This window comes from Hippocampus comes, unplaced genomic scaffold (genome assembly GCF_001891065.2).
Source record: "Hippocampus comes isolate QL1 unplaced genomic scaffold, H_comes_QL1_v1.1 scaffold48, whole genome shotgun sequence".
Taxonomy (NCBI): Eukaryota; Metazoa; Chordata; class Actinopteri; order Syngnathiformes; family Syngnathidae; genus Hippocampus; species Hippocampus comes.
The window spans coordinates 917514-942344 of NW_017808403.1; the positions used below are offsets into that span (position 1 = coordinate 917514).

Consider the following 24831-nt stretch of genomic DNA (forward strand, 5'->3'; position numbering starts at 1 on the left):
CAGCGACGTGTGCGTGCGTGAGCGCAATAAATGAGTCAGGTCACTCTGTTTATATAAGTGCCGATAACCTACGACACAGTTGCCCTTTATTGCCCATCCCTCACGATGAATCTCGGAAATACCCATGGGCAAACTTTTGTCATAGGATTTTTTTTTTTTTTAAACCAACCACGATATCAGTCGATGAGGTACAAAATATATCAATGGGTGAAAAATGTTCAAATGTGTGTGTCAAAAACGTGGACCATACCGCTAACCGGTATCGCTGCCCTATTTGGAGGTACTGTATCGGTTCTTCGTGGAGATGCCGATACCAGCCAACGATACTTGAGGCAAAACCACCCCCCAAGAAAGCAAATTTGAGATGGAGTAAGTCCTCCTTGGGCAGTAGCTGGTTCTATCCTGCAACAGATTGACACAGTGGCCAGTCGTCATCTGCGTCACAAAGAAAGGTCTTTGTTCCTCTTTTTTAGGCACTGTGTTCAAGCGGACATTGCGAATGTACTCGAGGTATCGGTACTCAAAGGCTGAATACTCATATTGGTATCGGTCTGAAAAAAACAAACGGTATCGAACAAGCCTGAATCAAACAATACCGTCCTTCACTTAATGTTGTCCGTTTTGCCCACAATCAAAGAAGGTCAAGGACAACCGGATTTAATATGCTCATTTCGTTTCGGGCACGCATTTGATGCAGTGCCCCAAGTGGGCCATTGCACTTTGCCATTATTGGGCTTGTAAAGTTTTTTGGTTTTTGTTTTTTTATTGGCTCGGGTCAAAGATTTACAGTTTTGCTGGGAAGTAGGGTAACTAACGTGCTTGTTTATTTATTTATTTTTATTGTTCTTTTTTTTTAGGGGACAATCCCGCAGTTATGGTTGCCGGTAAAGCAGCGCACGTGGAAAGCGGGGACGTCCCGATACATCCCCAACTCGGGTAGCTTTTCATTTCACAACCGCGCGGCCCCGATTGATTTGACGCTCTGAGCGATGGCCGTTTGTATCAACTTGCGCCCTTGTTGTTTGCAGTTTGGAGTTGGATTTGCAGCGCAGAAGGTAAGAGGCCGACAAGGCACACGCCCGTCAGCTGCTTGCCGAGCGCATAACGTGGCCGCGGTGGGAAAAGTTAGGGAGACTTCGCCCGGGTTATTCTCGTTCACGAAAACCAATGAGACGACGACAACTAAAATGGCAGAAAAAAAAAAAACACGCCATGAAGAAACTCAAACCAAAACGCTTTTAAATCAACCAAACGGAACTGAAACTACATCTGACATACGTAAAGCTCATGAAAACAAAATATGTTGCGTTATTATGGTGAAAATGTCCGTTTTTTTATTTATTTTTTGTCTTTGTTCGTGATTTTCAGACAAGAGCTTTGGCAGTCTATGAAGGTCATATTTATGGATTTATTTTTATCTCGCACTCGACAAATACTTCATAGTTAAAAAAAATCCATTTTTAAAACTAATCAACACCAAGCATTTTTGTAAAAATAGAAACAAACAAAAGAAATTTGGGGTCACGGACTTTAAAAAAAAAGAAATAAGGACCACAAAATGCCAAACTCTTCGGAGCCCACAATTGGCATCGTCACTGAAAGTAAACTTGGGACGACCGACGTCATCCGAGTCCGAAGGGGGGAGGGGGCGCGACGATGGGTACGTGGCGCACGTCTTGACCGAGGGTTTGTCGTCCGTCCGTGGCAGCCGATGTGATTCTGGACCCGATGACCAACCACCCGTGGCTGACCCTGTCCGAGGACCGGCGGCAAGTCCAGGAGGGCCTGTCGCAGGCCGACTTGCCGTACAGCTCGCAGCGCTTCGACGGCTGGCCCTGCGTGTTGGCCTGGGAGGGCTACGGCCGCGGGCGCCACTACTGGGAGGTGGACATCGCCAACGACGGCTACTGGCGCGTGGGGCTGGCCGGCGTCCGCTCCAAACGGAGCGGCCGCTTCCCCATGTGCCCCAAGACGGGCTACTGGTGCCTGTGGCGCGGGACGCACCAGTTCTACGCCTGCACTAAGCCCGAGACGGCGCTGCCCGCCGGCCTGGTGCCGCGGCGGCTGGGCGTCTACCTGGACTGCGAGGAGGGCCAGGTTTCTTTCTACAACGCTCAGAGCAAGACGCACATCTACACCTTCACCACGGACTTCAAAGGCAAGGTCTACCCGCTCTTCGCGCCGCTCGACGGCCGCACTCTCATGACCGTCGTGCCGCCGCGGGCCACCCGGAGCCCCGCTTCCGCCGCTCTTTGGGTCGCTTGAGACGGCTTCTTTTTGGCCTCCAAACGACCGCCACGAGCGGCTGTTTCTCGCTCTGGTTTCGGGTACGGCCACGCGAAAAAGGCCATCGGATTGTCAACGGATGCCGTCTCTTATTTCAAATCACCTTTCGCCTGTAACTGACGTGCGCGCGCGTTATCATCGAGACGTTTTGCAAGAATCACTGATGGTGTTTGGGTGTTGGTTTTTTTGTTTTGTTTTTTGCTCTCACTTTTCTGTTATTTTCGGAAAGAAAAAGAATTCCCCCCTCCCCCTCCGGCTACGAGAAAGTGCAATACTTGTACATGTATTTATGACTGTATTTACTCCGTGCGTGATGCTCTATGCTCATATTTCTCTTTGATGTCAACACAAGAAAAGCCGAGATTTGCTGCTCTGGCTCTTGATTTAATTTCATTTGATTAAAAATTGATGAAAAAAAAATGGTGTCTGCTTATTTGCAGTTTTTATGTGCCAAAGTGAAAGGAAATGATTTTTCACTTGAGGACATGAAAACCGAACATCCTCCCAAGTGTTTTTCTCGAGCCACCGGCCTGGAGATCCGAGAGGTCAGGTGGGGCCGGGCCATTTCCAGATTGCAAAAAAAATCATAGAAACACGACAATGTGTAGGGAGCCAGTGAAGGGAAGCTCCCTCTTGATACGAGCACCAGGCAAGAGGCGAGCGACGGCATTCTGGACTTTGGCTGACTCCAAAGTCACCCGGCCGAGAGGCGACGAGAGCGGCAAGGTCAAAGTGCTCGTTTGCGCTTCGTGCCTTCAAAATGCTACGACACTATATTCGTTCATCAAAACATCTCGAAACCAAACATTTGAAACGGTGTCTTTTCAAAAGGAAATTCAATTCATAATTAGAATGATCCTATGTACATGCATTTAAATGCCCCGAATTAACCCCCCTCCCCCTGAAAATTAGGGTTTCTCATGCACGCGTGTGGTTGACTGAAAGTCAAATATTCAAAGAGCAATAATCAGCCTGAGGAAGTGCAGCTGAGCAACCGTTGCAGCTCTTTTCCTGCTTCCGCTGCTGCTGCAAAACAAACCAAAAAAAAAAAAAACGGTTCCGAGGGAAAGAAAAGGAACGAGACTTTGAAGAGAAAATGTAAGTGAGCGACATTCTTTCGCTGCGCTTTTTTCACCCCCCATTTGGTTTCGACCGATTGTGAAGTCCGTTCGTTGACATTTCAACGATATGTTGATGGTGGTGCCGGATGAAAACAAAAGAATGAAATTCAAGAAAATGCAACCGCATCGTGGCTTGATGCACAACGCAATTGACATTGCGCTGTTCCTTCTGTGTACAATTCACACGTACGTGGAATCGCGTCGGTGGGTACGCTTCGTACCTCGGTGGCTCTCAAGTCCAGGGGGCCTTCTCATATCTTGGTTTCCTTTTGAACGCAGGCTCAGCGTCAGGCTCGCCTACATTTTCTCCTACAATCTGTTCCAGTTCTGCGGACACACGTGGATACTCACCAACATGGTCGTCCGCTTTGTCACCTTCGGACGAGGTCAGCTTGAAGGCGCTAAGGTGACACGAGGGGCCAACTGGGGGCGCCTCTCAGCAAGCGCGTCGAATTCTTTTTGTTCTTTTCTCGCAAGATGCCCTCGCGGACACGTTTCACTCAGTGGGTTTCGTCATGAGTCTCTGCCAGCTGCTCTCCGTCTTGGAGATTTTCCACATCGCCGACCGGCTTGAGAGAGCCAGGCTGCTCCCGCGCCTCGTCCAAGTACGAGCGATCCTATGCGGGGCGACGCGCTCTGACAAGAGTGTGAAAGTTGACGTTTTGTCCAGGTTTTCGAGAAGAACCTCCTACTGATCATGCTCATCAACTTGGACGAGGTTCAGAGCAAACCCATCGTGTGCGTGCAGCTCTTCTTCTGGAACATCTTGGACCTGCTCAGGTGCACGCTCACAGACTACAACAATTAAAAAAAAAAACAAAACAAAAAAAAAAAACAACCTCCCAGGTCTGCAACATTCTGGTTTTGGGCCCAGGTACCCCCATGAAGTGATGTGCGTGATGGACGCCCCCTCTGCTGCCATGCTGTGGGCTCGTTACACTCTGTGGATCCCCATCTACCTCCTCTCCGCCGTCACAGAAGGTGATCCCCTCCCCAACGGCGCCCAACAACGTGACCTCCGGTAGACACGTCTCTCCTAACTGGACGCATGAAAAATTCTCGTGGAGAGTTTGAACATGAAGGCAGCCCCTTTTAGATCAAAGCAGCCCGAGACGTATGAAAAATGGCCCAGAAAAAAGAAAAAGTCATGAACAGGAAGGTTTCCATTTTGCTTCGAAACAGCCATTTATTGAAAAAGAAAAAGGGGCATTTAAACTTGGGGGCAGTGGGGGGGGGGTGAAACCCATTTGTACAGTCAACACGTCGATCTTAACAGGCTTTCCTCGACCCATTCCCCAAACAAAACAGGAAAACGGCAATTTTAGTTTGACGCAGCCATTTCGGGGCAAATTCCAGGCCTCGCACTTGGTCAGAGTGTGAGAAGGGAAAAAAAAAATCAGCTCGTGTTACTGACTTTAGATATTGACTTGGAATTTGCCAATCATAACAGGACAGACGAAAAAGTCTCAAAAATCCAAGCTGAAAATTGAACAGGTAGGCCGCCATTTTGCGTTCAAGGAGCCATTCCGGGGCGTATTCAGATGTTGTCGTCATGTTAAAAAATAAGTTTGATGATGCGCACTGAAAATGGGCGAGCGAGGTCCCATTCATCGTCATCGCAGTTTGAACTTGACTTTTGGTGAGATTGTGAACTTGAGGACGAGCTACGCTGGAGGTCGACCGTAATACCTGGTCAAGGAGTCAATTGTGAAGGATGCAAAATGAAAGCGGCTTCTGCTTCCAACAGGGGTGACGATATGCCACGCGATGAGTCACACGGAGCAGGAAGCGCGCCGCCAAGGGAGCTCAACATCTTGGCCGCTTGTCCTCGGGGTGTCGCTGCCTCTCCTTGGGTTGGGTAAGACGAAGCGTGAGTGGCTATGAAAGGAGGGCGGCGGCGACAATTGGGGGGAGAAAAAACAAATCCCGCTTTTTTTTCGCAGGAGCTTTGCTCACAGTGTGGCAGTCGCTCAAGGAGAGACGACATCAGCTGGAGAGGTGGACCAAGACGACGAAGAGGAAATGATTGAATGATACCCCCCCCCCCCCACACACACAAAAATTGAAATAAATGAGAGCGCATGCGGTCGTGGGTTCTGAATTTCGACATGCCTTGCCATCGCCCCTCAGCCCTTTGAGCATTTTTCTTCCCCATGCCCCTGATCGCCATTTTGAGGTCCACACCTCGATGTGGAAAAAATGCTCCCACGGCTTGCTGAGGATTTGATTACCAGCCATACGCTCGGGTCCACACCGACTTCTTCTTGAACTCGGGGGAGCTCCGCAGGGCCAACAGAGCCGCTGAAAGGATGAGAAGGAGCGGCTCAGAATCACAATTCTATTGAAATCGAATCCTTCGCCTTTTCTCACCGCGAGCTGCGTCCACGGTTGCCGCCGACAGACTTTGTTCGGGTCCCTCCACAAGACTGAGAAGCCACTCTATGAACTAACACACACACACACACACACACAGGGCGTCAAATCTAAATGGAGATTCTCCGGGATGGGACGGACGTCCTGGCGCTTAAGACCTTGTGCGCGTGGCGGTTCCAGGGTTCTTTGTGTAGAAGCGGCGGCAAGCTGCGGGGCAGTCCCAGCAGGCATCGCGGCAGGGCGCCCTCCGTCAGCGACTCGGCGCCGTACAGGGCGTGCGTGAGGGCGGCGGGCTTGGAGGCCGTGCTCCACGGGAACCAGCGCCACCTGACGCCCAGCAGGAGGGGGACGGAAAGGTCGCCCCAGGAAACGACGGCGGCGGCAAAGACTTGGAACAGGAAGTCTGTGGACTACAGGAGACAAGATTGTGAATCTGTATTCCGAACCATTCTCCAGTTTTAATGTTGATTGGTTAGACTACTCAGCAAAATACAGGGCGAAAATGCATTAAAAAAAAAACACAACCCACGGACTGGCTGGTGCTTGCTCATGTGGCATCTGACCACGGGCAACTAGTCAATCACCAATACTCCTGATCTAAACTACTTCGGCAATCTCCCAGTCTTTCCCGAGTCAAGTGCCGTCAAAAGATGTCAGAGACTTTCATCAGCCAAAGCTGGTTTGGTTGAAGACACAAAACGGCACCTTTACTTTTGTACTTGTTATGAAGTTATCTGTCGCCCTCTAGTGGTAGAAAGCCCGAACCTCGCTTGAATGTCACATTTTGGCTGGCAAATACAAAGCCGAACAGAGTGACAGCAGAACAGCAACAGCGACACACCTGTTTGGTGTTCCCACACGCGTCCGCGGTGGCGCCGTAGGCGACATTCCGGATGAGTCCCATCAGCTCCAGCAGCCACTCCATTCGCTTGGAAACGTCTGCAGCACAAAATGCCACATGCGGCTTGCATTTCCTTGTGTTCATTCATTAACCCAAAAAAAAAAAAAAAAAAAAGCATAAGTGACCTGTATTGACACTGGCGGCCAGGCGACACTGGTAGAATGTCTGCAGGAGGATCCAGCCCACCCGGTGGCTCGGCCAACCACGGAGCACGCCGGCGATGACGTCATTCAGAGCCAGCAGGGGAATCCTCCCCCGAGATGCCAGGCAAGCTAAGACGAAGCAGGTTTTCTCCATCTGTGTCTAAAAAGTCCGAACGTGAGGTGCAGTGTGTCCAAAAACTATTCCCAGCGCTTCACTTCTTCCGCATTCTAAGCTACGGCCTCATTCCAAAGCAAAATGCATTGGGCGTAATGCCAGTGTCGATCACGAGATGGCGGCACACAATTGGATTTGGACCCTGGACATGTGAAAGAAAGAGTACAGCCTTGTCATTGTCAAATCCTCTTTCATCCTACTTTTTACACCTACAAAGAGCAACGGGCGTCAGTTCATTTGATAATGTTCGAATGTTTAGAATGTCTTGATTAGGTTTGAGGGGGAAAAAAGCAGAAAGACTGGAACACAAGGAAAACTGGTAAAAAAAAAAAAAAAAAAAAGAAAAAAAGTAAAGCTCTGTGAATACTTTGGGGACATGTGGTACTTTCAATGCTTTTCTCTGTCTTCGAGAGGGTCCAAATATTTCCCCCCGCACCAGTCAGGGTGACTTCCACGGATGAGCTCATACCTCTGTGACACCCGCGATGCGGTCAATCTCCGTATCGGACATCTCAGACAAACAGTCGGCCACTCCCACATAATAATCCACTTCCGTATCCTAAAGAAGAAGAGCACCAATTCACCATTTGCAAAGTCGTTTTGGAAAGTGACGAATGAGACTCGGCACCTTGATCTGGTTGGGCAGAAGGCCGAAGATCTTCTCGGTGGCGGAAGACAGGGCGGCCCAGCAGGCGCTGGGTGGGTCGGGCGCGGCCATGGCCTGCGTGAGGCCCCGCAGCAGGGAGCCCCGCAGGGAGAGATGCCGGGCCTCCAAATCCTCCCGAAAGGTCTGCGGGCCGAGAGTCTCCACGAAGAACTGGAGCTTGTCCTCGGGGACGTGCTTCATCCACGAGGAGAGGTTGTCGTACAGGAGGGCCCTAGTCTGGGACTAAGTGACAAATACAACGCTGCCGATAGCGCACGCCCTTCAACCCGTTGATGTCAGCGCCGCCTCCTTATTTAGAGCATGTCGTCCCTAAAGTAGGCTCCGTACTTACACTGAGGCTGTACACGAGAGGCGAGGACAGCCAGGAGCCCAAAAAGAGCGAAGCACTCTGGGAATACTGAGCTTGAGCTGCAGCCAATGCCACACATTGATGCTGAACCTCCTCACCTGTCAACGCGGGAACAATAAATAAAGTCACGGCAAGCGGTAGATTTCAAAAGAGTGCGCTTACCAAAACTGAGTCGCATCAGAGGGGACAGGATCCCGCTCCAGTTGACGGGCGGGTACTGGAACGCCGTTCCCACTGAGGCCAGAGGTCTCAGGGCGGTTTGGACCACGCTTGGAGGGGCAAACTCCGGACCTGCGAGTACAGCTTTCTTTGATTGATTAATTTATTTTTACACATCCTCAATTAAAATAATAGGAATGAATAAATCAATAAATCATGCGCTCATTGGATCACTTCATCGTCAATCAATTTTTTCAGAATTGTGCCATTCACACCGTTATGAACATTAAAATACACACACACACACACACACACACACATATACATATATATATAAATTCATATATAGCCATTCATTAAGTTTTGTAAAAAAAAAAAGCAAAATATTTCTATTCATACATCTTTCATATATAGTCATTCATTAAGTTTTGTAAAAAAAAAAAAGCAAAATATTTCTATTCATACATCTTGACATTTATTGTATTAAATATCTGTCTCATTTTAGTGTAAATAACAGAATTAAAAAAAATATGACACGAAAGAATTTCAAATGAACATTGAACATGACTCCCTTCAAATTTGACTTCAAATTGGTTCACCTCTATCTATCTATATGTTATTTGATCGATTATAAATATAATTCTACAATAATTTTAAAAAGCGGTAAACAAATCATCTTTAAAATGAATAATTTCACATTCGCCCGAAACTTTTTTTTTAATTTGTCATGACTTGGTGTGAATGAAAGACACTGGTGAATGAAACTTTGGTTACCAAGGTGTCAAACACCTTTACGTGTACGAACACATTTCTTGTCAACTTCCTTCGCAAATTCTTGCCACAAAAGGCGTAAGTGAAGGAGCGAACCTTTCTTTCCCGCCTCCGTGAGCAAGTCCACCACGGCCCTGATGACACTTTTCTCCGCCAGGTAACCAAAATCCGGAGGCACTGAAAGGACGACGACATCATCACGCGCATCGCCGCGCGTGCACTCGATGAGGCTCTCGGCAACGCGGCGTCGGCTCGACGTGCACTTACCTGCTGCGTGACTGTGACTGGCGAACGTGTGCGACAAATGCAAGTGGCCCATCAGGCAGGCGCAGTTGGACTGCAAGCCGATCGCTCCCGAGAAGCTTACGATCTGACGAGCGCAAGAGTAAAAGCTGAGCCACGAGGAACTATCGCGGCGGAATTTCAAGATAGTCAAGGGGGGTTGGGTCGGAAAAAGCTGGCAGGGAGGAAGGGCGGACGGGTGTATGAACTGAAGGAAGGGAGGAAAAGATGTGAGCAGGACAGCAAGTGTGGCGGCGGCATCGGTTCTGTGTGGCGTTACCTGCGAGATGGCCCGAAGGACCTCGTTCAGTCGGCTCTGCTGGTTGGAGGAAAGCTCCAGTTCGCTCTTGAGCTGCAATCGGGGGAATCAAAGGCGCGCCGGACCGATGAGTACAAAGAAAGGCAAACGGCTCTGACGCCAAAGGAAAGGCGCTTCACCTGAATGAGGTAACTCTCGGATCCCACTAAAGCCACCAGGCCGTTAACGGCGGCCAGGCGCTGCATGGTGGGGCACCCCTGAAAGCCGCAACAGCAACAGCAACAACAACAACAACAACCACCACCGTGATCCAGCACCAGTTTGACACGACAACAACAACAACAACAACAACAAAGAAGCACTCCAAATGCCTGCCGCACCTCGGCCAGCAAAATCTTGAGCCAGGCGGCCAGGAGACGAGGCTGGAGGTCCTCCGCTTTGCCGTGGCCGCACAGAGACAGGCCGTGCACCGCCAGGCCCAGCGCCATGGACAAGCCGGGAGTCTGGACAAAAAGAAAAGCCGGACGGGCGTCTGGCTTGTTGCCGTGGCGACGCAGAGAGCTTCGGGATCAACCGACGCATTCCGAAGGAAGGCGAGGTGATGTCGCAAGTCCAAAGTGCAGGACAAATGAACGGAAAGAGGGAGGGATGCAGTCGGGATGTATGATAGGAAGGAAGGAAGGAATTAAGGAAGGAAGGAAGGAAGGAAAGGGTGGACGAGTGAAAGAAGCGATGCCAGGAAAGCAGGGCGGAAGGAAGAAAGGATGGAATAAACAATGGCAAGAAAGGAAGGAAGGAAGGAACGAACAAACCAAGTCAGGAAGGAAGGAAAGGAAGGAAAGGGTGAAGCGTTGCCAGGAAAAGAGGGCGGAAGAAAGAACGAACGTCATGAAAGGAAGGAAGAAAGTAGGGAGGCATCGGTGAGGAAGGACGGATGAAATGAGGCCGAGGGAGGAAAAAGGGGAAGAACTGCAGAATGAACGTGAAGCGATGAATGTGGGATGCGAGGGCGGAAAGGCGGAAGGAGGCCAGGTCTGCATGAAAGGGAGGAGGGAAGGAACCACGCATGGATGGAAGGAAGGAAGCCTCGAGGAAAGGACGCAAGAAAACAAGTACGAAAGGGAGGCCGCAAAAGGAAGGAAGCAAGGAAGGACCGATGACGCCGAGAAGGAAGGATGGACGCAATGGTGCATGGTGGTGACCTGCTGGCTCTCCTCGGTCAAGGCGCGCAGCGTCGCCACCACCTGCTCCGCCTTTTCGGGATCGATGACGCCCGCGCTGAAGGCCGACACGCTGACGCACGCCACCGAGTACGCCAAAACCTGCACGCAAGGATGTGAAGGCCGCAAGGGGGTCCACTGACGCACGCTCGCTCACCGCGCCAGATGTAAAAAATAATAAGGTTGAGTTGAGAAAAAAAAACAACAACAAAATATTGGCTTGATTCAAACAAGGCGTATGTCGGAATAGCTTGTTCCAATTGCGTTACTGTCGATGTTTTCTGTGACGTAATCTGTTGGATTCGTTGATGTGAAATCAAGCGTTACTTATATGGACTTGTACCGGAAGTATTCTTCGGGGTTTTTTTTTTTTTGTTTTTTTTTCTCCCCCAACTCAAGTGTACTTGCTTACCTCTTGCATCATGCGTCCTTGTCCGCCGCTGTCCTGCAGGGCGCTCAGGAGCTTGTCCAGTGTTAGGACGGCGCGGACGCGCTGCTGCGCCGGCCCACCGCCGCAGAGAGCCGAAAGCGCCAGCGCCAGACCCAACACGCAGCCCGTGCTGAGGAAGGCGCCAGAAATGGGACAAAAAAGGAGGCCGCTTGATTTCCAGAGCGTATTTCGGACACCAGGCTCAAGTCAACTCAAGGGTATTTCGAGAGCACGCGAAAACAACCCCCCCCCCATCCAAAATGCTGTAAATGGAGAATAAATCATTCATACGAGAACAAAACGAAAACAGTCAAATTAAAAACCAAGACCCCGTGCCGTGTTCCAAAGTAACTCCTTTCCTCCGAAGCGTTTTTCAAAAGAGCATCGCCGCGTCCCTTGTCAGCATCAACCGACGACGCGCTCACTTGTATTCCGCATCGGTGTCGAAAGAGCACGCTTCCAGAGCCGCGAGAGCGTCGAGGAGGAGATCGCCGTCCTTCTGAGCGGGGTCGTCACTAGGGAGCAGGCGGGGAAACGCCACGTCAGAAAGGTCTCAGCAGCTCCGGGATTGGTGACGGCTGGCCGCCACACAATCACCCAAATGGGCGAGCGACGGTTCGGACCGGGCGCGCTACCCGAGGTGCCGCCGATGCGCGGCGGACAGCACCATGCCGAGAGCCAGGCCCGAGTGGAAGCGAATGGCCTGAGAGTCGTCGGCGGTGGGCGACCCGGGCAGGCCGGCCCGCAGCGCCGACAGGACCCGCTTCAGGCCGTCTTGATGCCACAGAATCAGCACCGGCACCAGCAGGGACAGCGCCAGGCTGGCGCAGGAGCGAGCGATGGCGCTCGCCGTGTTCTCGCCCGAATAGGAGCGCTGGGGAGGAGATGACCACAAGTGACCACGAGACAAAGAGTTGTTGACACGCGCCATGTTTTGCCCTGAGAAAAAAAGAGCAGTTATTGCAGCCGTCGTTCTCGCAACCCGCACACGTCGACTCAACGTTTTGACAATCTTTTTGGGGAGGGGAAGTCAAAAGTAAACACGTAAAATCATGCTCTTCCAACCGGGGCGTGGTTGCGTTCATCACTAGAGTCAACTCAACTCATTGTTCCAGTAGGCTTTTCCTTCCATTTTGTTGCTTTCTAGCGGAAGCCTGAAATTTTCGTGCTCCTACCGCCGTTTGGAAGCGTTCCTAATTCAGCTTGAGAAAAACGGGGCAGGGCGTGCTTTTGCGCCAAACATACACCTTGAAGAACTTCCTTGGCTGTCGCCATCCTCCTTGTCACATTTAGTGGAAAACTGACCAAGCGACCGCTCGCGTCTCCAAAAACAAACAAACAAACCAAAAAAAAAAAAACGTGCGCGTTGGGGTATTGGGTGGCACTGGACTCCCACAGGCCCAACTTACGTGCAGGTACCAAGGAAACACTTGACCTTTGGCTTTGTAGCCACTGCTGACGATGCTGAGCAGGGTGTCAAGCACCATCGCCAACCAGCTGCTGGTGGGCACCATCTCCGGTCCAGCCTGAAAGCAAAGAAAGCCACCCACCAAAGCGTTTCGACACAAACTGCCGCCTGGAAAAGAGATGCGCGGCGCCTTACTCGGAGGCCGGCGTCGTTCTCGGCAGGAAGGTTGCGCTCGTATTTCGCCAGGGCGGCAGCCAGGGCGCTCAGTGCCAGAATGGAGTTTCCCTGGACAACGGGACTATCCCTGAAGGCCACATAGCACATAGACGCGTGAGCCTCCGCAAATTTCCAGCGCCTCCTCCACAACTGTGCTTCCACTCACTTCGTTGCACCTCTGATCGTATCCGTTAAGTGATCTCTGGCCCTGAGAAGAGCGTGAGATCATTTCGGATTGGAACTGATCCCGTGCGAGAATCGACGTGAAGCTCACCACAGCCAGGCGTAATGGTGGTTGTACTGCAGCGCTTCCGCGTCCTCTTGGTCTTTTTGGCGCTGCGTTTCCAGATCAGCCCGTCGACCCTGAGCCCCACAAAAAAAGCAAAACAGGCATTTTTCGAAGCACGATCAACAATCGCTTGATTGTCTTTGAACCTCATGACAAGGCTAGATGCAAAAAAATGCATCTGCAAGCGAGATATCAGAAGTACCCACCTCGAGGACTGCGTGGAAAGTATGATTCATGAAACTGCGCCACGCCTGAGGCAGGAGCAGCGCGCGGTGCCATTCGGACGGCTGAATGTTCACCTGCAGACGGTGCAAAAACGTCCGCCTTTTATTCCGGCCTTGGCCCAAAAAAACAACGAAGAAGAGCGAGAGGCGGACGTGAGTACCTCATGAATGAGGGCGGTCATGGTTTGCTGATAGCTGCGGCTGCGGCTGAGAAGGAGGCGGCGCAAGGGTCGCCCGGCGCGATCCGTCTGCTGCGGTAGCTCATAGCAAAGCAACAGGCCAGCTGCAAGACACACACACACACAAAAACCAAAAAAAAAACCAAGTGACCAGACATAAATAAGGCGAAGACACGGTTTGAGTCGGCCTCGCGATTCAGGGTTCCAATCTCGGATCCGGCCTTCTGGCATATGCGCTATCGTCAACGGAGGGATGGACTTTGCTTGCATATTTGCTAACCAGTCACCTGCTAGCCCTGCCTTGAGCCCCGGCTGCTTGTTCTTCTCGTAGGACTTCAGCATGAAGGCCGGGATGCCGGCCATAGTTTTACCCTGGTCCGAACGCAGGCCGCCTCCCCGCAGGGCGGAAAAGTACACCCCCCGCGGCATCTGGCTCGTCTCCTGCTTGATGAGCGATGTCAGGAAAAGCTCCAAGGCTGCAACGGTGCGACACGTGGTGACAGCTCAGTCATTCCGAACAGCAAGTTACACTTTGCTTGGAGTCACAATGGACAGCGATTCTTTGAGAATCGCATTGACAGCGAATGCACTTTGAGCCACAAAGAAGTGATGTCATTCACCTGCTAGCGCAGGCGAGGGGGTGAGCGTCAGCAACTTGACATACGATGAACCCGCAACGGAGAAATCCTTCTCTTCCTCCTCGCCCTCATCCTCGTGCGCAGGCTCAGGCGGCTTCACGGCAGGCCTGGCCTATGACGGTGAACGGGAAGAAAGCAAGGAGAGGAACAAACGTCAGATGACTTTGGTTGTCAACTGGCTCCATGAAAAAAAAAAAAAATCAAGTCAACCTGACTTGACTTACTGCCTCGGGGAGATGATTTATTGTGTGAACCTCTTCCGGGAAGTCTGCCAAGGCCCGAAAGCCACAGCTGGCTACCTCTGGATCCTGTTTCGGGGGTGGGGGTGTCAAATAGGGGCACCTGTCGCAACATTGGATCGTGCCCAATGTGTTTTCGACACAGACCTTGTTGACAGCATAATGCCATAGAAAGCCGACTGCTTCCTCCTTCAGTTTCTATAAAAAAAGTCAAATAAAAAATAAAATAACAACTGCAAATAGTTCACTCTTAACACAAAACTAAAAAAGAAACAAAATCAAGAATGCACATTTTCACCGGATCCGTCGTGACGAACATTGTAATGCTTTTAAAAAGTTTTTTTTTTTTGGGGGGGGGAGGGGGGTGCTTTTTTGGGTTTTTTTTATTTGCACGCATGCATGACTTTAGCAGGCACCTGATACTCCTCGGACTTGACGGCGAGTTGGGGAACCAGAGCCAGAAGCTGCGACACGGCCTTGACCATCGGTGGACGAGAGTCACACCTCAATTCCGGTCCGAGACTTTTCCATGTCGACACGATGTCCACTACCTGCAATCGAAAAACTCACTTTTGGATAAAAGGACTTGATAACCTTTTAACGTTTGACATGGATGGATGGATGGATGAATGGATTCTACTGCCCCCCCTGGTGGCCAAGGCGCACACAACAGAAGGAGCAGCATGTCCAATGAGCCAAAGCATGAAATTATGACATAAAATACTGTTTGAATTCTTTACATTCCATTCAATGATGTCTTTCTAATGTGTTTTCCATAAAGTACAAGGGACATTATTTTGCCGAGGTTGGAAGCTCATTTGGATGAATTTCAATTGGGAAAGTTGAGTTGAGAGAAGGACCCCAACGTCAAGTCAAAAGTCAAGTTACGACTGTCGAGTTAACGGTGCGGTTCATGAACCCTGCGGATGGAGGACAGCGAAAGGTTTGGTGGCCAACCTCTGCACGGCACAGCTCCTGCAGGCCCTGCAGGGCGAGCACCGCGGGGGTCACCTGGTCGTCTCTGCTGCACTGCTTCAAAGTCAACGCGATGGCGGCCAACATGTCACTTGCGTGCTGGTAAGGCCTGCCACACAAACGCAAAGTTACGACGAGCTGCGGCGAACCTCGGCCATTATTGGGGATTACCTCGAACACGCTCCGGAAACGCTTGCTCTCACGCTCACTGTTGAATACGTTTTTTTGTTCACTTACACAACTGAAACACTCTCACACACGACAAATTTTGAGGGTCATCTACACGATTGAAGCATACACACTACTTCATCATTTTTTACTCATTATTGAAACTCATACACAACCACATTTTTACTCGCATGCACGACTGAAAAGCTCTCACAGGCAACAGAAACACTCACACCACCGGAACGCAATCACACACAAAAATGAAACACTCACGTGCGCTGCTGAAGCACTCTCACACAACTGAAAAGATCTCTCACACAAACAATTGAAACACACTCTTGACTCTTTTGCTCATTAATGATTTTTTTTTACTCATACACTACTGAAATGCTCTTAGATTTACTAGAACACTCTCACAAATACACACACTATGTGAGATCTCAATATACGGTACCCTTCTGGAGCTCTCACACACTACTGAAAAGCTCAAACACACAATTTTGTTTTTATCACATTCATTAATAAATCGCTAATGATTTTTTTTTATGTCATCCAAACACTAACACGACTGAAAAGCTCTCACACATGATACAACACTCTCACACATGCAACTTAAATGCTGTCAAACACACAACTAAAACGCTCACATACAAAAATTTACTGACTGACATACACACACACACGCGCGACTGAAAAGCGCAGCTTCGTGTTTCATATGAGCGTCTTTCAGTATGACGTGAAAGGATTTTCAGCATGCGAGCGTTTTAAGTAGTGCGCGTGCATGCGTGACGGAGGGATAATCATGAATGATGGTCGTGGCGGCACGTATTCAGTGATGAGACCTCTCTCGACAGATGTCACGAAGACAGGCCGCTCGGGCCAGCACTTGCTCCCACTGGGTTTCCCTCCCCATCACCACCCTGTTGTCCGGCTGAGCCAGCAGACGCTGAAGCTCGGGGTAAACGCGGTCCTGGACGGTGGGGGGGAATCAAGAACAGCTCAATAACGGTGGTGGTGGAACAATTTGAACAGTGGGCATTTGTTGCGTGGACCCACCTCTTTCTTCCAAAGGGCAGCAGTGAGCCGCATGGCCACGGCTTTGAGTTTGAGGCTGCTCGCGAGCGTGCCGAGAGTCTGCAGGATCGTGGGCACACAGAGCTGCAACACAAAGGCACTTTTGTTTTTTGTTTTGTTCGGCTATCGACACGGCAACTTTGCTGCTTTGACCAGAATATATTTCTTTTGACCCTTTCAGGGACAGCGGTTACTACGGTGGACAACTGTGTTATGTCATCAAGTTACAGGGTGCACGAAAGGGTTCATCCAAATTGATGACCATCTACTTGCCAGTACCTTGTGGGTGCCGAGGTTTGGCAGGCAGTCGAGCACCGCGTGAGTCAGGCTTGGATCCTTTTCTTTCCCCAGCTTGAACAGCAGCACCGGAAGAAGAGATGGGACCTACAAGAGAGAAACGATGGCTCAAATAACCAAGTCCCATCAGTTGGTAAGCAAGATGGTGCATATAACGCAAAGAACCGACTCCAACTCCAGGGCGCCGATGAGATATTTGGTCTGGTTCAGCTGCCTTCTTCTGGCCACATTTTTCAGCTCCTCCCATAGATGTTCAACAGGGTTTAGATGAAGGATCTTCAGAATAGTCAGATCTTTGTGTGTGTTTTTGGTAAATATCGCGTTGGTGGGCCAAGCTTTCTTTCAATGCATTACTCCAGAATGCCTCGATAGTCTTGGGATTTCATTGTACCCTTCACAGACTCAAGACACTCAGTGCATGACAGAGCAAAGCAGCCCCAGAAAGAAGGATCAGATGATCAGATTTCGTTCAGTGGCCAGCACATTTCCTTCCAGGCCATTATTTTACTTTTCTTCTTCAAAATAATTCTGCCAGGCCACCAAAATGAAGCAAAGGCCGAGTTTCATTTTTTTCATTTGTCAATTGTTTTCACCAAATCTGCATTTATTCCTACATTGGTCTATTTTTTTTTTTTTATCTGTCTCGAACAGAAAGGAATCAACAATTTTCTTTACATGCAGACATGAGGTGCTAGGCTTGGCTGAAGAGAACAATCCAATTTGTCAACAGGCTTCTTCCACGACATCAATGCTCGGTGCAAGTGGCACTGTGGGAGCAATTAGAACAGCAGGGGGATCCTCTTAACGAGCAGCCTTGGCACCGTGTGCTATTTCACATCATTGTCTGGAGCCGGAGTGACTCACATTGCAGTCCCATGGGCTCAGAGGGAAGTCTGTCAGCAGCAGAAAGCCCACAGCTGAATGCAGCGAGTTTTTTGTTTTGTTTTTTTTGAGTCAAGTTTATCCTAAAAAAATATTGCAGAAATGTCACTTAAGTAGCCAGCGGAGAGCTACCACAGTTTGACAGTGATTTATATTCATTCAGTAGCCCAGAGACTGTCAAAAGCAGTAAAAATTGAACAACCGAGAGCCACTTAAACCACTGGTGCTGCATGATAAACTTAGGTGGGATTATGGCGACAAGATGGTCTCAAGTCCTTATCTACTAGTTTCAAGAAAAGCCAAAGTTAGTGAGGCAAAACTCAAGTTGAGTCTCCACTAAATTCAAGTCATCACTTGATTTTATTCAAGTCACAAGTCAGTCACATTAGCCACGATGCACCCAGCATCTGTTTCTCGCGTTAGCTAACTATGCCAACACGTTGACAAGTGCTGTTTTTTTTTTTCCCATGCTCCCAGACCTCACCGTAAAATCTTTATTATTATCTTCTCAATTTAACACAAAACCAACATGAAGCTCGGTGACTGTTTGAGCAGCTGTCAGTGAGCTAAACTGAGAGGCTAGCGTAGCTTGTCTGTCTTTGTAAGTTACACATTGAGAGATAAACTTAGTCTGTCTCTTAGTAGTCTTTTTTGTTGTTTGTTTTTTTGAGGCAACCCCTTTTCATTTAACATTTTGAATGGGTCTTTCGGTGTCGATCACCAACAGACCGGTTTCGGTGTTTTATTACCACCTCCCGTGACGCTGTTCGGGATTAGCGGTGTTGAAAATGGATGGATGGATTTTTCATAGGTTTTAGATAACTAAGCAAGTCCCAAGTCTTAAAATTGACACAAGTTGAATCACGAGGTTGGAGTCACGAGTTTCTAAGCCGGTTCACCAACACTCACCTGGTGGGGGTCGGCGGCCGCAATGGCCCGAACGGCGTCCAAAGCCAACCGGCAAACGTCGTCCTGACCCGTGAGGAGGAGGTGGGTGACCATGAGGGCGAGGGAGCAAGGCAGGCGCTGGTTTGACGACTGAGCCGAGGTGAACGAGAGGAGCCAGTCGACGGCCGCCGATGGATGATGGACCGCTTGGCGTAGGGTGGACACGGCCACCCTCACTTCGCTGAACCAGGGAGTGAGAAGAAGCGCCTCTGGTAGATAAGACTGACAACAAGGACAGGGTTGTCTTTATCTCGCAATGGGGGCACAAAAATAGTTTTTCAACTAACTGGTTGTTCTTGACATGAGCAATTTTCTGTTTTGCGTTACAAGCAATGAATTGAGTTGAACCATCGACAACATTTAAAAACGAGGCCAAGTGTGCTTCAAGCCGTTTCATGCCTCTCCCAAATGACGTTTACTGTAAAACTAAGCACTATTTCACGTTGTGCATTTCAACAAACCATATAACTTTGTCTTCCAAAAGTCCATTAACTTAATAACTCAACACAAGGAAAACTGTCATAGACGGCGGGCTAACGAAACGAATATCAATGTACTGGTAGTTATAAATCATGACAATGAACCACAATTCATATTTGTGTTTTGATTCACTTGGGGAATGGGGAAAGATCATTTGAGACACAAGCGAGTTGCGAGCATGAGTTCATTTTGCAGTTCAAGGCACCTGTTGGGGTTTAGCGGCCTGCCCGGTGACGCTGTGTAGCACGCGCTGAGCTAGCTTCTGGTTGAGCTCATGCGTGTCTCGCTCTGCGAGCGGCTCGGTGAGATCCGAACAGGACAGGAGCTGCAGCACGGGAAGAACCAGGACCGGACTCAACCACTGAGAGAGCTCAGTGTGCTCGGGCACTAAAGTTAGCACTGGAACGTGGACAGAAGGTTGTGGAAATGAGCAAAAAAAAGAGTGTTTATAGACTGTCTGCAAATAAGTGTGTACAGTATCCGTTTATTTGCAGATATACTGTATGCATACATACTGCATGAATGTGTGTTTAATCGTGGATACCATTTTTCAGTCAGTTTTTTTTTTTTTTTTTTTTTACCTAGACTGAGCAGGCTACTCTGCTGTGCTGCGGGGGCCTCAAACAGGAGCAAGGCTACACCCATTAACAGCTCATCAAAAGGCAGCTCCTACAAACAAATGTATCACGCTTCGTCTTCGTAACCGCAGCCTGGACACACAAATGCCGATGAAACATACGAGTCACGCCGGCTGACCTGTCGGCACGTCGGGACGAGCTCCGTCATCAAGCCTACGAGAGGTCGACAGTCTCCGCTGAAGCTGAGGCAGCGCTGACAGGCGCAGAGCAGCTGGAGCAGGTGACGCAGCCTCTCGCTCCTCCACGGTTCTCGGCGCTTCACGGACAGACTGGGAAGCAGGGCGCCGATCATCCAGTGCAGCTCCAGCACCGTCTCCACACAGTCCACCTGTCATGACAAATATGCCAAGGGGTTTTGTCCGCGGTCTACAATCAGCAGGCGTCTGCATCCAGCTCAAAAACCTCTGACATCATGAAAAGCGTTGCCACTCCGTTGGCAACTTGAAACTGCAATTGGCCAATAAACCTGATTCTGAATCTTAAAAACCCTGCCATCGTAGCAATCAATTGTATGTCAGCGACACTTTGCTCTTACTTACCGGCATGTGCGGCACCAGCCGGCAGAGGCACCGGAGCAGGCTGTCGAACGCCGGCGAATCCTCGTCCTCCTCCCGCTCTTTGTTCTGAGGGGCGGGCGCGCCGATCGCATTTGCGGGGAGCAGCGTCCGCAGGAGGCCCTGTCGGAGGAAGCCGTGCTCGGACCGCCTCTCGGGTTGGCAGTAGAGGTAGCGTAGGAAGGGGACCAGCATGGCCACGTAGGCGGGCTCATTTCTGGGTCATCACAGACAACAACATTGCAACCATTCCGGCCAGCAATAAGCGAATTGGGATGGGAGGTTCAAGGGGCTTGCCTGTCAACAGCCTGCTGAACAAACTCAGCGATCGCGGCCAGAATGGCGGTCCAGCAGTCCGGACGGTTCTCCAGGGCTGTTATGTATGGGTGGGGACTATTCCTGTGTCAATGTAAAAGAGGACAACACGGGACAGGACAAGTATCAAGGGGACATAAAAGTTGCTCTTGTTGGAAACTTGGAACTGTGCGCAATTGCGGGAAAAAAAATAAAAGCATCGCGTCTCTTTTAATTTGCTGGAAAATTGACCCCCCCACCATCCAATGCTACTTTTAAAGAGAGTGGAAACTGTCGTGGATTAATGAAGCACTGCCTCTTTTAAAGACTTGCCTGCGCCTCTGCGAGTCCAGACTAAACACTTCAAGTCAAATCCAGGGTGAAGTCTTGAGGGTCACCCAGGTACCCCAAAGGCCCACTTAAACTAATCCTTGGTCCCATCAATCCACACGGAAGGAAGTTCAGATCGCTTCTTTGCACTCTTTTGATTTTTTTTTTAGCCTGCTAACAATCTTTAAATGGATGGAGTTTGAAATGACTCAATCAGACAAACATTAACACGGCTGAAATTGTACAAACACAAATGGCCAGCGCAAAGCCTTAAAGGGTGAAGTGAAATTGGCACGGCACACCCGACGACATTTCACCGCACATGAATGTGCCACGGCGCAGCGGTTGGGAAGCGCCGCTGCACGCGACTGACCTGATCCCGTAAGGACAAGTGAAGCCTGCGTCGCGGTCCCGGCGGTCCGCCTGCATCTGGAGCAGCTTCGCCACGACTTGAACCAACCCGTGGACGTTCCTGAGGACAGCCCCGGTCAAAAAGCCGGCACAAAGGAAGAGAACCGCGAAGCGCGGCTGAGATGGTGTACCGTGCGGAAGGCAGCAGGTTGAGGACGCCGTTGAGGACCTGCTGCGGGTCGGCGTGGCCTTGGTCCACCAGCAGCACGACGGCGTCACAGCAGGCCGAACGCACCACGGCGCAGTCGCCGCAGCACCGCTCCCACAGAGTCTCCAGTGCCGAGCCCTGACGTGACAGAACCGCTTGAGCTCGCGCGAACCTTTGCCAGTCAATCACAGGGCACGCGGCGAGGCAGCGCAGCATCCACGCACACAAGACACCCCAATGCAGCTCGCACCGAAACGCAGGCTGGCGTACCACTGCACCGTCGTTGACATGCACTTGGAACAAAAACAGGACTTTGAAGGGAATCACCTGCGTGGAGGACAGGCTGATTTGTCCAGTCTGGCTTTTCTCCCTCAGCACAGCAGCAACAAGCTTTCTCACCGCCTGCAAAACAAAAAAAGCTCCATGCAGACTACTTCGGAAGTATGACAAACTTCTTTTTTTTTTTTTCTAAACAGCTTAGCACAAGGGGACGCTACATTTCTGACTGATTCCTCCATCTCCTGCTCAATGCTGTTTCCACCGTGGCAGGCAGCCAAAATCTCGCTCCCGCTCTGAAATCACTCCGCCACCATCTCTCCAATTGGACAAGCTGAGATGTCATCACACCTAAATTTAAATTTTTTCAATTCTTGTGTTTGCCTGTGAACATCTAACAACCCAGAGAAGGCATCGGTGAAAACAGTGCGGCGTGTGAGGTTTTCGGCAAAGTCCAGGAACAGTGAAATCAGGTCTTGGGTCTTCCGGCATGACAACGATCCAAAATCTACTGCCAGGATAAAAAATGAGCGGCTCATGAAAAAAGCATATTCAGGCCGTGGGGCGACCAAGTCAATCTCCAGACCTCGACCCCATAGAGAACCTGCAGTGGGAGCTGAAGCCTCGAGTTGCCAAGGGGCAACCAAGACACTTGGATGATTTAGAGACACTTTGCGACTTGCTATTGTTTTACGATCTTCAATATAGAACCATGGAAATCATGATTTCCCACTGTAGATGCATTCGCAGCTCACCTCGACTTGTATGATGGGGCTCTGGAAGTCAAGTCGCACCTTTAAGGCCTCCATCATGCCTATGAAAGCAGGAGAACTGAGTAAGGAACTCTGTATTTTTCAGCATGGTCGCGCGGTGTCAGAGCCCGGCCCCACCCTGCCATTAAAAACAAGTATCAGGTGTCAGCCTGTGAAAGACAAGTGATGCCACCACCTGTCGCCTCACACAAAGTTACCGAGGACGGTGACGCTCTGAGGTGTACGACGTTGGGGCCTTTGAAAGACGATCCCCGTCTCGTGTAGTCACATTATCGGCCTCAAGCCGTGACATAAACCATCATTTCACGATTCACATGGCAACAGAATGGCAGACCCGCGTCCTCTCAACTCAGCGGGCCAGACATGAGCTGACTCTCAAATGTACGGGAATCAGAAGCTGAAAATGACTGTATATGCTGATTTAGCCCCCCCCCCCCCCTCCCAAAAAAAAAGCAGAACGATTGATGTACAATTTGCAGCAGGAGCAGCAGCACAAACAAAAAAAATGATGTAAGGGTTTAACATGACTAGAAATACAGGCAATGAGTGTGAACCCAGCACCCACCCAAGCAAACCTCCCCTCCCCTCCCCCAAAAACTGTTATCTACTTGATAAGCCAGTGTGCTCTACTGTCCAACAGCAGCACGCAGGGCCTCTGGCTCTCACCGCCAGGCTGCTTGACAAGCGACATGAGCTGGTAAGTCTGCTGCACCTGCCGCAAAAAAAACAAAAAAAAAAACATACGGCAAAGAACAGGACAGGTTTCAAACGCTCCTTCTTGTACTGTCATTTCAAAATGAACATCCGTGAAGTTTGACAAGGTGCTCAAGTCTCATTCTGCTGTCAAAACACGCGTCCTTGGGGGTTTTCAACTTGACTCAGTAAAGCCTCTAAGCGTTTGGGCATTGACGCGTTCGAGCAGTTTCTACTGCATATTTTCCAAACTGCTGAATAACATGGACCTGCAACTGCAAAGGTCTGCATTAGCGGCACTTGTTGAGCCAACAGCGCTTTAGAAAGGACACCGACGAGGCTTTGCTGTGCACACGCCAAACACACAACCCGGGAGTCAGAGTGGCCTTTGACCATGCGCCAAAGCAGGCATATAATTGGACCTGTTATTGCTAAATGAGGACAAAATCCATCTTTGGTCACTGTAGTTGAGTTTCGAATGTATGACAGAGCAATTAAATCAGTTAACAGAAAACAGCCCAGCATCAGTTATAACAACCCCAAATGACGTTTGTTCTGAGCCAAAATACGGAAAATATTCCACGATTTGACGTTCCTTGAATACGATTTTTTTCTTTTGTCTTCTATGTTGGAATTAGCACAGCGGCTTAATGAAAGAAGGTTGATGAACAATCAAAAATGCAACACGCGCCGAGACCAGTGTATTGTACTTTCAAACATGCATTTCTAGTGGACGTTCGTGTACAATGCAATCAAGCTGACAAACAAGAGTTTGAACAATGGACTCATTTCTAAACGTGGTTCTATCAAGCTAAATTAAAATACAATCTTAAATCAATTGCGGCAGTGGTGCAGTTGAGCATAGTAGTTGATAGGTGGATTTATTTGGACTTTTGTATTCTAAAAAAAAAAACAAAACAAAACAAAACAAAAACAACGTACTTTTACATTTATCAAGTCAGCACAGCTGTGACTGTAATAAGCCACCCTGAGGCTAACCTGCTAATAGCTACACATCAAATACCAACAAGAGCCTAATCGGCCCGGCAAATTATACACTATAAGACCTGCTGTACATCAAGCCTTATAGTTGCACACTGAAGAATGTCAGAATCTCAATTAAAGCAGAATTAAAGTTTTTACTTGAATGGTTATAATAATCTTTACCTCATTCACAGACACGAAGAGCGTGGAAGTACGGCAGAAGCCGAGGGTCAAGACTGACGTTAGGTTTAGCTATTTCTGTGATTACTCTTTTTGTGATTACAAATCATTAGCCAGTAAAGCCTGATTATCCCGGTGTTTAATATACAGTGCCATAGAAGTTAAAGTGAATGGTATCGATAACATCTGACGACTTATATTATTTAGTTTTAGGACTACATTTCATTTTCACTTGTCTCCCAGGGGGACCCGAAGGCAGCGTGACTACTACTTCCCTTCTCTTCTCCCATTGGTTTATTACCCTCTCGTGCTCGCTAGAACATGCGCTACGCATGCGCTTTGCCGCTCATTCAACAAGCTATCGGAATTGAGCAATACATCACGGGTAGCAAAATGA

General features: G+C 49.6%; 3 protein-coding genes across 8 annotated transcripts in view; 2 read left to right on the plus strand and 1 right to left on the minus strand.

Moving 5' to 3' along the window:
• LOC109508503 (E3 ubiquitin-protein ligase TRIM39) overlaps positions 1 to 2312 on the plus strand; it is an 11219-nt gene extending 8907 nt beyond the window's left edge. The window contains exon 9 of the mRNA XM_019858534.1: positions 1709 to 2312. Within this exon, the coding sequence (XP_019714093.1) occupies positions 1709 to 2265 (557 nt within the window). The 3' untranslated portion in view covers positions 2266 to 2312. The remainder of the gene's footprint in view (positions 1 to 1708) is intronic.
• A 901-nt stretch (positions 2313 to 3213) lies between these two features.
• On the plus strand, positions 3214 to 5581 carry hacd4 (3-hydroxyacyl-CoA dehydratase 4). Of its 3 annotated transcripts, none has more exons than XM_019858479.1 (7): positions 3214 to 3384; positions 3733 to 3793; positions 3885 to 4012; positions 4078 to 4187; positions 4282 to 4388; positions 5155 to 5265; positions 5351 to 5581. In XM_019858479.1, the coding sequence occupies exons 2-7, from the start codon at positions 3763 to 3765 to the stop codon at positions 5431 to 5433; spliced, it is 570 nt and encodes a 189-aa protein (XP_019714038.1). In that variant the 5' UTR covers positions 3214 to 3384; positions 3733 to 3762; the 3' UTR covers positions 5434 to 5581. The 3 variants fall into 3 exon arrangements, with proteins under 3 accessions (XP_019714038.1, XP_019714037.1, XP_019714036.1); XM_019858478.1 differs by having other exon boundaries at positions 3216 to 3384; positions 3687 to 3793; XM_019858477.1 differs by lacking the exon at positions 3214 to 3384 and adding an exon at positions 3397 to 3593 and having other exon boundaries at positions 3687 to 3793.
• Positions 5034 to 24703, minus strand: focad (focadhesin). Of its 4 annotated transcripts, XM_019858470.1 has the most exons (46): positions 24438 to 24703; positions 23186 to 23289; positions 22560 to 22618; positions 21856 to 21930; positions 21512 to 21666; positions 21343 to 21441; positions 20643 to 20744; positions 20331 to 20562; positions 19910 to 20119; positions 19735 to 19822; positions 19359 to 19552; positions 18635 to 18895; positions 16826 to 16930; positions 16529 to 16630; positions 16315 to 16442; positions 15287 to 15413; positions 14746 to 14880; positions 14477 to 14527; positions 14315 to 14398; positions 14073 to 14202; positions 13740 to 13928; positions 13435 to 13556; positions 13256 to 13348; positions 13035 to 13123; positions 12927 to 12968; positions 12740 to 12848; positions 12546 to 12662; positions 11772 to 12010; positions 11562 to 11651; positions 11119 to 11266; positions 10689 to 10808; positions 9867 to 9989; positions 9666 to 9743; positions 9508 to 9579; positions 9213 to 9315; positions 9042 to 9122; positions 8178 to 8306; positions 7998 to 8113; positions 7628 to 7888; positions 7469 to 7558; positions 6807 to 6984; positions 6622 to 6719; positions 5939 to 6190; positions 5778 to 5853; positions 5615 to 5708; positions 5034 to 5285 (listed from the first exon to the last, which is right to left on the minus strand). In XM_019858470.1, exons 1-45 carry the CDS (start codon positions 24440 to 24442, stop codon positions 5635 to 5637), a joined length of 5535 nt encoding a protein of 1844 aa, XP_019714029.1. In that variant the 5' UTR covers positions 24443 to 24703; the 3' UTR covers positions 5034 to 5285; positions 5615 to 5634. The 4 variants fall into 4 exon arrangements, with proteins under 4 accessions (XP_019714029.1, XP_019714030.1, XP_019714031.1 ...); XM_019858471.1 differs by lacking the exon at positions 5034 to 5285 and having other exon boundaries at positions 5614 to 5708; positions 23244 to 23289; XM_019858472.1 differs by lacking the exons at positions 5034 to 5285; positions 23186 to 23289 and having other exon boundaries at positions 5614 to 5708.
• Between the last annotated feature and the right edge of the window lie 128 nt (positions 24704 to 24831).